Source organism: Pantherophis guttatus, chromosome 18 (assembly GCF_059756535.1).
Source record: "Pantherophis guttatus breed Tessera chromosome 18, ASM5975653v1, whole genome shotgun sequence".
NCBI classification, from domain to species: domain Eukaryota; kingdom Metazoa; phylum Chordata; class Lepidosauria; order Squamata; family Colubridae; genus Pantherophis; species Pantherophis guttatus.
In genome coordinates this window covers 2,325,549-2,337,953 of record NC_142080.1, presented here as the reverse complement: position 1 = coordinate 2,337,953, position 12,405 = coordinate 2,325,549, and the positions used below count along the sequence as shown (strand labels likewise).

At 48.1% G+C, this 12,405-nt stretch overlaps 3 protein-coding genes across 6 annotated transcripts in view; 2 read left to right on the top strand and 1 right to left on the bottom strand.

The window, feature by feature from the left end:
• LOC117657966 (protein S100-A1) overlaps nucleotides 1-12,405 on the top strand; it is a 73,660-nt gene that overhangs the window by 10,374 nt on the left and 50,881 nt on the right. The window contains exon 2 of the mRNA XM_087880718.1: nucleotides 2,897-2,996. The gene's annotated coding sequence lies outside the window, so the exon portion shown is untranslated. The remainder of the gene's footprint in view (nucleotides 1-2,896; nucleotides 2,997-12,405) is intronic.
• Nucleotides 2,991-12,405, top strand: part of LOC132709125 (protein S100-A1-like) — an 83,715-nt gene continuing 74,300 nt past the window's right edge. Inside the window, exon 1 of the mRNA XM_087880722.1 lies at nucleotides 2,991-2,996. The gene's annotated coding sequence lies outside the window, so the exon portion shown is untranslated. The remainder of the gene's footprint in view (nucleotides 2,997-12,405) is intronic.
• Nucleotides 3,161-11,532, bottom strand: LOC117657969 (protein S100-A16-like). 4 transcript variants are annotated; one of them, XR_015730339.1, is made up of 5 exons: nucleotides 11,307-11,532; nucleotides 9,864-10,030; nucleotides 7,743-8,414; nucleotides 4,748-4,914; nucleotides 3,161-3,514 (listed from the first exon to the last, which is right to left on the bottom strand). XR_015730339.1 is itself a non-coding variant. In XM_087880729.1 (3 exons), exons 1-3 carry the CDS (start codon nucleotides 11,311-11,313, stop codon nucleotides 3,380-3,382), a joined length of 309 nt encoding a protein of 102 aa, XP_087736855.1. In that variant the 5' UTR covers nucleotides 11,314-11,463; the 3' UTR covers nucleotides 3,161-3,379. The 4 variants fall into 4 exon arrangements, 2 of the variants coding, with proteins under 2 accessions (XP_087736855.1, XP_034261972.2); XR_015730340.1 differs by lacking the exon at nucleotides 4,748-4,914 and having other exon boundaries at nucleotides 3,333-3,514; nucleotides 11,307-11,465; XM_087880729.1 differs by lacking the exons at nucleotides 4,748-4,914; nucleotides 7,743-8,414 and having other exon boundaries at nucleotides 11,307-11,463.

Here is a 12,405-nt window from a genome sequence, read left to right as displayed (position 1 = left end):
ACCTCCTTTAATTGATCGATTGATTCCTGTCTATCAGCCGCCCCCCCCCCCAATTTTTTTTGACGGGGATGAAAGAAAAAAAAAATGCGCTCGTTTTATTCATCCGTCTATTTATTAAATCGACATTTTATTCCCCGGTCTCGCTAACGGAGGGATACATTTCATTTAATTTAGTAAACAAATAAACAAGCGCAGTTAAACCTAAATTCCTCAGCCGGTTTGGGTGAAACCTGTGTCTCCGGGGGAGAGGGGGAGGGACGACAAAAGAAGAGGGGCTTCACCGGTTGAACTTCGGCCTGCTCGTCATGATGCTCATCGTTGTGTGTTTTCGAAGCTTCAATCCCACAGATCAGCATTCTTTTGGGGTTGGGGGGAAAAGAGACATTTTGCAGCCCGGCCGGATTCGAACAATCCTCTTTTGAAGCGAGAATGCTGATGGAAGGTTTTGGATGGCTGCCTGCGCCCGGGCCCTTCGTTTCCCGGCTTGCAGAATGCATTCTCTTGATTGTGCTGCTTTTGTGCCCGTTGTGTGTGCGTGCGGGTAGCCAGGCGTGGCCCGCTTTGTCCTCCCTTGCCGTGTGCCACGTCCTGAACCCTCCGTGGCTCAATGCACACCAATGCTCGGCATTGTTCCCTGGCACCGTCTCGACACAGAGCGGAAATCCACTTACGGGCACCTTCCCCCCGCCTCCCCCCCCCCAGTGGGGCGGAAGCCCCGCTTGGACCGGATCCCAGCCGATCCGGAGGGATCGTCGTCTTTCCCGGCTGCTGGGATCGGGAGGTAGACTGCTCCCCAGTGTGGAAGCTCCCTTTCTCTGTCCCCCCACTTTTCTGGCAGTGCCAAGGTGCACCTGGCAGAATGGGGAAGGGGTGGGCGAGTGGGCGAGCAATATTTTATTGATCTGTTTATGTTGGTTATTATATTGGCAAATAACTCAAGGTGGCAAGCATATCCAATACACCTTCCTCTTCCTATTTTTCCTGCAATGACGACTCTGCGAGGTGGGCTAGCACAAAGTCACCCAGCTGGCTTTCATAGCCAAGGCGGGACTAGAACTCTCTGTCTCCTGGTCATTGGCCCAAAGTCACCCAATTGGCTTCCATAGCTAAGGCGGGACTAGAACTCCCCGTCTCCTGGTGATTGGCCCAAAGTCACCCAGATGGCTTTCATGGCCAAGGCGGGACTAGAACTTTCTTGTCTCCTGGTGATTGGCCCAAAGTCACCCAATTGGCTTCCATAGGTAAGGCGGGACTAGAATTCCCCGTCTCCTAGTGATTGGCCCAAAGTCACCCACCTGGCTTTCATGGCCAAGGCGGGACTAGAATTCCCTGTCCCCTGGTGATTGGCCCAAAGTCACCCAATTGGCTTCCATAGCTAAGGCGGGACTAGAACTCCCCGTCTCCTGGTGATTGGCCCAAAGTCACCTAGCTGGCTTCCATAGCTAAGGCGAGACTAGAACTCTCTGTCTCCTGGTGATCGGCCCAAAGTTGCCCAATTGGCTTTCCTGCCTAAAGGTGGGACTAGAACTCACAGTCACCTGGTTTCTAGGCCAGCGCCTTATCAGGGACACCAAGCTGGCTTTTCAAAACTCAATTCTTTTTTTGCCTTAGGTCTAAATTTTAAACCACTGGAACTGGAACTCCCTCCGTCTCCTGGTGATCGGCCCAAAGTCACCCAGCCGTCTTTCCTGCCTGAAGGCGGGACTAGAACTCCCAGTCCTCCCGCTTTCTAATCTGGTACCTTTCCCACTAGACCAAACGGGCTCTTTTTTTAAAAAAAAAACAACAACAACAGCCAAACTCTTTATTTAAACCCCCACGGCTGCAGAAAGAGAAGAGGGGGGTGAGAAAAAAATATGGATATTTCCACGAGTTCCTTAAATCGGTCCTTCCCCCCCCGCCCCCCCCCCAAGTTCGGCTGTTCAGTTGCGCCATTCGGCCAGCCGACACAAACACACACACACAGAGACACACAAATCCCATTTTCCCAGAAAAAGTCTGGAGCCGAGATGACTGTGCTGGATGTTAATGGGATGAGTCACCGTCCAACAGGCGTAACTTTGCCAGAGTTGTTAGGAAGAGCAGCTCCGAGTCCAGAAAAATGGCTTTCGCTGCATGGGCCGGCATAAAATTCCCCTCTTTGACAATCAACCTTTCAATTTAATTGAATGTGTATTAATTGGTATAAATGATGTGTATTTAAAAATTAGAGATGGTCCTCGGGTTACGACCCTTTGTTTAGCGGCCGTTCGAAGCTATGATGCCACGGGGGGGGAAGGGGGTAAAGGGATGTTCTCCCCCAAATGCCCAGCTCCTGAGCATGCGCAGAGGGCGTAACGTCCCCTCCCTCTCGAATAACCGTCACAGCACCGAAAGGTTGCGCATTCTTTTCCCAGCTTTCATTGATAGAAAGGCGTGGGAGAGAGAGAGAAAAAAAAAATCACTGCGTAATTTTTCCCGTAATATGGCTAGCGGCTGTGTGCTGCCCTCTGGTGGCCGGTATGGCTCACTGCAGGGACAGGGCGGTGTCCGCGGGTGTCTCCAAAGCTCTCGGTCGCCCTCTGGTGGTCCAAATGCAGAACTTGGCTTTGGTCCCATTCGTTTTTTTTTTTGCAAATAAAAAAACCCCAAAACTTTTTAGCATTAAAAAAATAAAAAAAGGTGGCTGGGGAATTCTGGGAGTTGAAGTCCAGCCGTCTTAAAGGTCTAGAAAGGCTGATAATTGACAGAGCCCTGTTATTTTTAATTACTCTTTTTTTTTGACGTCATTTAAAGTAATTTTAGCTGCACTTCAATTAGATTTCCTGATTTTTTTTTTATTTTATTTTTTTAAAAATTGTGCCTCGCATAAAGAAAACGACTGTGTTAAAGTTTTGCCCCCTATTTTTCCTTCAAGTGAATCTCGGAGCAGGTGGAGATTTGCAGCAGAACGGAAATGCATTCGTTCACCTGTGGAACTCCCTGCCACAAGATGTAGCGAAGGGGAGGAACGCAAGGTAAGTTTTTTTTTAAAAAAAATCTATTTTACTTAAAAATCCTCTTAACGTACAAATAGGGGGTTAGGGTTAGGATTAGGGTCCCTCCGTCCTCAATGAGGACTGGAAGTTTGTTGGAGGAGAAAGGTTTTACGAAGAAGCTAAGGCAAAGAAAATAGAAGCGGTTCTGGGTTTTGAGACGCCAACCTTTATTGCAGTGTTAATCCCAGTTGGACAGCTGCCTTCATTCCTGAGGCGCCCCTGCTCCGAATTTTCCCCTGCCCCACATGGGGTAGGAATGCAAGGAATTTAGGGGGTTAAAAATGGCGGTCGAAGGGCTTTGGGGTGATTACAGTGGATTATTATTTCCCTTGGATTCAGCGGCCGCCTTCCTTTTCCACCTATTATTGCTGATTGCGGGCGAGGGGCTTCACAATTTTCCCAATCAAGGCCCAATATTCGTCGAAATCGATCAGGCTGTCCCCATCCTGATCCATCTCCTGGAACTCTTTTTCCACCGCCTCCTCCTTCATGGTTTCCTAGGAGATAGAAAGCAGAGGAAAACCGATCAGGCGGAGGAGGAAAAGGGAGTCCCACCCAATTCAGAGGCGCCACGGGGTATAACTCTTGCCTTTCATTTTGCAGTGGGATCCTTAGGGGGCCCCCCCCCCCACTTCTCTCTGTCTGGATTGCGGCCCCCATCGTCCTGAACCAGTGGTGGGTTCCTCCCGGTTCGGTCCGGTTCGGCCGAGCCGGTAGCGGTGACGATATGACGTCACCGAACCGGTTCTCCCCCCTCCCCACCCTCCCACCCGCGTTATTCTTACCTTTTATTTGGTCCCACCCCCCAATCTATTGCTGCCTCCTGAGTCCCAGCTGATGACTAGAGGGGAAAAAAAACTGTTTAAACTCTTGCCGGGGGGGGGCTTCAAAGGGCCGCCCTACGGCGGATCAGTGTTAAAAGCAAACAAATGAGTCGGGTCGTAAGTGCGAGGACTGGTCGTAAGTGCGAGGACCTTCCGGAAATGACTCTGACCGGCTAGCCACGCCCACCTAGTCACATGACCTCCAAGCCACACCCACAAAATAAGCCACGCCCACAGAACCGGTAGTAAAAAAAATTTAGAACCCACCCCTGTCCTGAACGGATCACCGTCTCCCTGATGGGAATCCCTAGAAATGTGGAGGGTTAGGGTCAGGGTTTCACATTTCTTGTTGCTGGACCCTCAATCTGCCAGCCCTACGAGGTAGGCCGGGTCAGAAACAAGAGGGAGTCTAAGGATGCTATTTATATAGCTGGGTGGAGAGAGAGAGAGAGAGAGAGAGAGAGAGAGAATGAGAAAGGGGGAGAGAGGGAAGGAGGGTCAGAGGGAGGGAGGAAGGAAAGACAGATAGATAGATGATATAGATAGACAGACAGACAGATAGATAGACAGATAGATAAGACAGATAGACAAGAGATAGAGATATATATGGCAGTGTTTCTCAGTCTTAGCCCCTTTGAAGATGGGTGGACTTCAACCCCCAGAATTCCCCAGCCAGCCAGCTTCGCTTAGAGCTTCGATGGCCGAGGAATTCTGGGAGTTGAGGTCCACCCATCTTAAAATATAATCAAACTGAGCTAAATTAAAAGGGGCTTAGCTTGAGAAGTATCGAGATAAGTTCATGTTTGTGGGTTACGATCACAGGATCTTGGCAATCCCATCTGAAATACCCTCCCGTTGGAGCCCCAAATTCGAACAGGACCCGAGTTCAGGAGCTGCCCTACTCACACGCAACATGTGGCTCAGCTCACTTTGGAGCATCCTTTTGAAGTTGGACTTTTTGATCCCCCCTTTTCTCAACAAGTTTTCTTTGGCTGAGTATTTGTTGTAATTCTCTACCATGGTTTCGATAGCCGACTCGAGTTTGCTCAGCACCGTCTCGCTGCCCTTGGCTCCTGAGGTAGAAAAAAAAAAAAAGCTTTGATCACCTGTTGGTCCCCTTTCCTCTTGGATGAAATGAATAAATCAAGAGCTTTCTCAAGGCAAGGGAGGGAGGCGTCTTTCCCTAACTAGGCATTCACTTTGATGCACAGAAAGGGAAATCAAAAGAAAAGCGTCGATACAGAAAGGGAAAAAACGGAAGGAAGAAATTAAAAGGAAATGCGGGAAGAACAGAGGAAATAAAAAATAAAATTAGGGAAAGCCGGAAGAACAAAGTAGACCTCAGAAAGAGAGAAACACGGAATACAGAGAAAAAATGAAAACGCCATGTGAGAAAACGGGACGGGCAATCTAGGCCACGGGCGAAATGCTGCCGGTTTGCACCGGTTCGCCAGAACCGGTATCCGCAGCGCGAGGTTCGGCGAACCGGTAGCGGCGGCAGCACAAGACTCCGCCCACCTGCCCGGACGTCATTACTTCCGGGTTTTAACCAGGAAGTAACCTGTTTTTGACCATCTCCCCATGCGCAAAAGGCTTTGTGCGTGCGTAGAGGGTCCAAAATCATATGTGACACGCAAGCACGCATGCTTCCGAACCGGTAGGGAAGGTAAGTAGATTTCACCCCTGGTCTAGACGTTTGATAAGTCAATACATATGTAGGTCTTTGGTTATTCGGGTTTTCTCCCGCATAAAATTGGAGGTTTCTTGGCAACGTTTCGACGAAGTCTCATTCGTCATCTTCAGGCTGGTGTTTTCGGCTTCGTGCTTCTAGGAGCAATGCTCCTAGAGGCACGAAGCTCCTAGAGGCACGAAGCCGAAAACACCAGCCTGAAGATAGATAGATAGATAGATAGATAGATAGATAGATAGATAGATAGATAGATATAAACACATATAATAGTATAGCCTTTATTATCGTTGTATATCATGTAGACAAGGAAATTCGTTTTAGCCTCACTGGTGCAATCTCTGAAAACAAATACAAAGAAATACAAAGAACATAAATAGCATAAAGAATAATCCCTATGCAAGTAATTAGGGGGGAAGGAAAGAAAAAGAAAAAATTAGTCATATGTTTCCGCCTGTGTGTGGGGCTCGCGTGACCTTGGGACACAGCGACGGTCATAAGTACGAGTCAGTTGCCGAGCGTCTGAATTTTGATGGTACCACGGTCGTAAAGCCTGAAAAAACGCTCCCGTTGGGAGTCCCTTCCAACAGTCGCTAAACTGACGGTTGTAAGTCAAGGACTGCCTGGATTGGGCTGGATCAGCCAAGCCAGCCAGTTGTTCAAGAAGGATTTGTCCAGTCCTTCCTGAAGATCTTGGGACGGGCAGATGTGGTTGTGCGGTTGTGTTAAAACCCTCGTTGCGGGACACCGGCTGTGCCACGTCAAGCTACCTTTTTGAAAATTGTGCATTTTTTTTTTATTGCAAAAGTTTTACAATTACATTTTCACCCCATTTCCCCCCACCCCAACCCACCCCAAACTCCCCAACCTAACCCTCCCAAACCCCCCTAACCCTCCCCTCCCCCCCGGACTTCCACAGAATATACTCCCATCAAAATCCCCTTTATATAAAACTTGAACCCCTCCATCCCCCATATAATTTTCCATCTTCACAAAATTCAAACATTTCTATCTTTATATAATACTGTCAGTGAAAAGCTATTTGATACTTCCTAGTTTGATATTTGTTCTGCACATAATCTATCCACTTTTTCCATTCCCATTCATAAGTCTCTTGTGAACGATCTTTTAGATATGCTGAAATCTTCGCCATCTCTGCAAAGCTGGCCATCTTCAAAGTCCATTCCTCGATAGTGGGCAAAGCTTCATTTTTCCAGTATTTACCTATCAATAATCTCGCTGCTGTTATCATATACAATATCAACTTTGTTTCATCCAATGTAAAACCCTTAACTATACCCAGTAAAAACAATTGTGGAGAAAATTGAATTTTTTTCTTCAAAACATTCTGCATGACCCACCAAATTTTTATCCAAAAAGCCTTAACTTTCTTACAAGTCCATCAAACATGATAATATGTAGCATCTAAACAATCACATCTCCAACATTTTGGCTGAACATTAGGGTACATACACGACAATTTCTTAGGATCTAAATGCCATCTATAAAACATTTTATAAAAATTTTCCCTCAAATTCTGCGACTGTGTAAATTTAATATTCTGAACCCAAATTTTTTCCCATGTTTCCAACATTACTGGTTCTGCAAAATTTTGTGCCCACTTAATCATACAGTCTTTAACCAATTCAGTTTCTGAATCCCTTTCTAACAAAACATTGTAAAGCCTTTTAATATGCATTGGACCTTTCTCCTTTATATGTCTAACCAATTCATCCTCATGCAACATAATACCAATTTTTTGGTCCTCTTTCCATCTCAATTGAAGTTGATTATACTGTAACCAAGTTAAATTAATCCCTTTGTCCAACAGTGTCTCTAATGTCTTCAGTGCCCGCATCTGTAAAAAGAACCTCTTTATATAAAAACCCCCCGAGTGACATTATATTTGTATTCCACATATGACCAAGATCCAGCCATAACGGTATTTTGTAATCCCATTTGAATCGGTGCTTCTTCCAAACTCTCATCAAAGAATCTCTTAAGTATATGGCTTTTAAATACTTTATCCACTTTGTTTTCATAAAATAAGTAAGCATGCCATCCAAATTCAAGATCAAAACTTTCTATATTCAATATTAAAATTGTGCATTTTTGTCACTAATCTCTCGCTTGCTTTTAGGGTGGGCGTCTTAAGGGTCCCCCTGCCCACCCCCTTACCTCCCAAGGCCCCCCATTTTCCCCGGCATTCCTTACCCTCCATGACGGTTGTCTGGCTGGACTCCATTTTCTTATCCTGGCCTCTCTGCCTTTGTTGAACCAAGCTGATTTAATTCAAAGTCTGTTTAGTGCTACCAGAAGTTACGCCCAGCCCCTGCGTGACGAGACTGGGACGGGCTTCTGTTTCAAAAGAAAAAACCCCCTCCCCTGTCTCCCTCTTTCTTCCACCACCCTCACCCCAAGTCAGGGGCGACGTGCGTTTTGTTGCAGAGAGACAACAGTTGGTTTCGTCCGTCTTCAATGAGGACCGGGAGCTTGTTGGAGGAGAAAGACTTCACAAAGAAAAGAGAAGCGGTCCTAAGTTTTGAGACGCCAACCTTAATCCCAGTTGGACAGTTGCCTTAATTCCTGAGGCGCCCCTGCTCTGAATTTTCCCCTGCCCCACATGGGGTAGGAATAGCTACTCCAAAATGCAAGGTATTTAGGGGGTTAAAAATGGCGGTCGAAGGTCTTTGGGGTGATTACAATGGATTGTTTCCCTTGGATTCAGCGGCCGCCTTTATTTTCCACCTATTATTGCTTATCGCGGGCGATGGGCTTCACAATGCTCCCGATCAAGGCCCAATATTCGTCGAAATCGATCACCCCATCCCTATTCTGATCCAGGTCCCGGAACAGTTTTTCCACCGCCTCCTTGTTCTTGGTTTCCTAGAAGATAGAAATCAGAGGAAAACCGATCAGGCGGAGGAGGAAAACGGAGTCCCACCCAGTTCAGAGGCGCCATGGGGTATAACTCTTGCCTTTCATTTTGCAGTGGGATCCTTAGCCCCCCCCCACTTCTCTCTGTCTGGATTGCGGCCCCCATCGTTTCCCTGATGGGAGTCGGAGTCCCTAGAAACGGGGTGGGCGTCAGGGTTTCTCCTTTCTTATTCCTGGACCCTCGGTCCGCTAGCCCTTCGCGGTAGACCAGGTGAGAAACAAGAGGGAGAGTCTGAGAATGCTATTTATATAGCTGGGTGGGGGGAGAGAGAGAAAGGAAAGACAGACAGATGGATGATATGAATGGAGAGATGGATGGATGGATGGAGAGAGAGAGACAGACAGACAGACAGACAGATGATATGGATGGATGGATGGATAGATGAATAGAGAGAGAGACAAACAGACAGACAGATGATATCGATGGAGAGATAGATGGATAGATGAATAGAGAGAGAGAGACAGAAACAGACAGACAGACAGATGATATGGATGGATGGATGGATGGATGGATGGAGAGAGAGAGAGATAGAGACAGACAGACAGACAGACAGATGATATGGATGGAGAGATGGATGGATGAATAGAGAGAGAGAGACAGAAACAGACAGGCAGACAGACAGATGATATGGATGGAGAGATGGATGGAGAGATGAATAGAGAGAGAGAGAGACAGAAACAGACAGACAAAAGACAGACAGATGATATGAATGGAGAGATGGATGGATGGAGAGAGAGAGAGAAACAGATAGACAAACAGACAGACAGATGATATGGATGGAGAGATAGATGATAGATAGATGAATAGAGAGACAGAAACAGACAGACAGACAGATGATATGGATGGAGAGATGAATGGATGAATAGAGAGACAGAAACAGACAGACAGATGATATGGATGGAGAGATGGATGGATAGAGAATAGAGAGAGAGAGACAGAAACAGACAGACAAAAGACAGACAGATGATATGAATGGAGACATGGATGGATGGATGGAGATAGAGAGAGAGAGAGAGAAACAGATAGACAAACAGACAGACAGATGATATGGATGGATGGATGGAGAGACAGACAGACAGACAGACAGATCGATAGAGATAGATGGATAGAGATAGAGATATATATGGCACTGTTTCTCAATCTTAGCCCCTTTGAAGGTGGGTGGACTTCAACTCCCAGAATTCCCTAGCCAGCCATCTTTGCTTATAGCTTCGATGGCCAGGGAATTCTGGGAGTTGAAGTCCACCCATCTCAAAAGGGGCTAAGCCTGAGAAATATCGAGATAAGTTCATGTTTGTGGGTTACGATCACAGGATCTTGGCAATCCCGTCTGAAATTCCCTTCCGTTGGAGCCCCAAATTCGAACAGGACCCGAGTTCAGGAGCTGCCCTACTCACCGTCAACATGTGGCTCAGCTCACTTTGGAGCATCCTTTTGAAGTTGGACTTTTTGATCCCCCCTTTTCTCAACAAGTTTTCTTTGGCTGAGTATTTGTTGTAATTCTCTACCACGGTTTCGATAGCCGACTCGAGTTCGCTCAGCACCGTCTCGCTGCCCTTGGCTCCTGAGGTAGGGAAAAAAAAATAGCTTTGATCACCTGTTGGTCCCCTTTCCTCTTGGATGAAATGAATAAATCAAGCGCTTTCTCAAGGCAAGGGAGGGAGGCGTCTTTCCCTAACTAGGCATTCAAATCAGGCTTTGATACACAGAAAGGGAAATCAAAAGAAAAGCGTCGACACAGAAAGAGAAAAAGGGAAGGAAGAAATTAAAAGGAAATGCGGGAAGAACAGAGGAAATAAAAAATAAAATTAGGGAAAGCCGGAAGAACAAAGTAGACCTCAGAAAGAGAGAAAGACGGAATACAGAGAAAAAATGAAAACGCCGTGTGAGAAAATGGGACGGGCAATCTAGGCCACGGGTGAAATGCTACCGGTTTGCACCGGTTCGCCAGAACCGGTAACCGCAGCGCGAGGTTCGGCGAACCGGGAGCAGTGGCAGCACGAGACTCCGCCTACCTGCCCGGACGTCGTTACTTCCGGGTTTTAACCAGGAAGTAACCTGTTTTTGACCATCTCCACATGCGCAAAAGGCTTTGTACGTGCGTAGAGCGTCCAAAATCTCATGTGATGCGCGAGCGGAGCAAGTGTGCGTGCACGGCGCACACGCTTCCGAACCGGTAGGGAAGGTAAGTAGATTTCACCCCTGGTCTAGACGTTTGATAAATCAATACATAAAAATCAATATATATATATATATATATATCAACACATATAATAGTATAGCCTTTATTGTCGTTGTACATTATGTAGGCAACGAAATTCGTTTTAGCCTCACTGGTGCAATCTCTGAACATAAATAGCATAAAGAATAATCCCTAGCAAGTAATTAGGGGGGAGGGAAAGAAAAAGAAAAAACTAGTCATACGTTTCCGCCTGCGCGTGGGGCTCGCGTGACCTTGGGACACAGCGACGGTCAGAAGCCCGAGTCAGTTGCCGAGCCTCTGAATTTTGATGGCGCCACGGTCGTAAAGCCTGCAAAAACCGCTACCGAGTCCCCTGCGAAGGGTCGCTAAAACGGAGGGTTGTAAGTCGAGGATTGCCTGAATCTTGGCTTGTTCGCTCAGCCGGCCAGATGTTCAAGAAGGATTTGGGCTTTTTATCCAGTCCTTCCCGAAGATCTGGGGGTGGGGCAGATAGTGGTTAAAGGCCGGATCGCGGGACGCCAGCTGTGCCACATCAATCTGCCTGTTTGCAATGGGGGATTTTGTCACTGATCTCTCCCCTGCCCACCCCTTTACCTCCCAAGGCCCCCCCCCCCCCGTTCTCCCCGGCATTCCTTACCCTCCATGACGGTTGCCTGGCTGGGCTCCAGTGTCTTTCCTATCCTGGCCTCTCTGCCTCTGTTTAACCAAGCTGGTTTATTTCAAAGTCAGTCTAGTGCTATCAGAAGTTACGCCCGGCCCCTGCGTGACGAGACCGGGACGGGCTTCTGTTTCAAGAGATAATTCCCCTCCCCTGTTTCCCTCCTCCTTCCACCACCCTCATCCCTCCTGTCCTCTGTCTGTAACACACAGACAGCCCGGATCCCACGTGGTACCACTGCCAAATCGCCTCCTGGCTTGGCACCGCCGTGCCAGCCTCTCCGATGGGACAAGGCAGGGCAGAGTGAGTTGCCTCCTCCCCCCCCTCCGGCTCCAGGAGGGGAGGGTCAAGGCCCAAGATGAACAAAATTGTCCTTGCCCACCTGGGGAGGGTCTCCGAGGGAGGGTCGAGGTGGCACCTTCTGGTGGCACGTCCCTAGCATTCTCCCAAGCCAGCTGCTCTGACTTACCTCCAAGCACGACAGCGTCCTTGTTAATCCAGAACTAGCAAGCGGTTAAATGCTTTTGGTTAATCAGTTATCCATCGGTCTCAATCAGAAGAGAGCTGGAAGGGACCTTGGAGGTCTTCTAGTCCAACCTCCTGCTCAATGAGGAGACCCTAGACCAGTGATGGCTAACCATTTTGCCATCGCGTGCCAGGAAGGGGGGGGACGGGGGAGGTTTGCGCGCACATGTGCCCACACCCATAATTCTATGCGCCCCGTCCTGTGCATGCGTGCGCAAGCCCCCTCCGCTCCTGGCACGCAATAGCCCGGTAGGCCCATTTTTCTTTCTCACCTGGCTCCAGATCCTCTCTATGCATCTGGGGAGGGCGAAAACAGCCTTCCCCATCCCCTCGGAAGCCTGAAACGGCCCATTTCCCAACTCCCGGTTGGACAGGAAGTGACTTCTTTGCTGTCCCCAGCCTCCAGAGCCTCTCTAAAGGATAGAGAGGATCTGGAGCCAGGTGAGAAAGAAAAACGGGCCTTCCCCACCACCCCCCAGGCCCTCCGGAGGCAGGAAACAGCCTGTTTCCCTACTTCTGGCGGGCCTAGAACCTTGATGGCGAACCTTTTCTG

What these genes read in the sequence shown, in the direction of transcription:
- LOC117657969 (XM_034406081.3), bottom strand. Translation starts at nt 7,773, where the DNA reads ATGGAGTCCAGCCAGACAACCGTCATGGAGG. An exon ending in CCAGACAACCGTCATGGAGG is followed by an intron (nt 4,915 to 7,742) that starts GTAAGGAATGCC and finishes TTTCTACCTCAG; the next exon opens with GAGCCAAGGGCAGCGAGACG. An exon ending in AGCTGAGCCACATGTTGCGT is followed by an intron (nt 3,515 to 4,747) that starts GTGAGTAGGGCA and finishes TCTATCTCCTAG; the next exon opens with GAAACCATGAAGGAGGAGGC.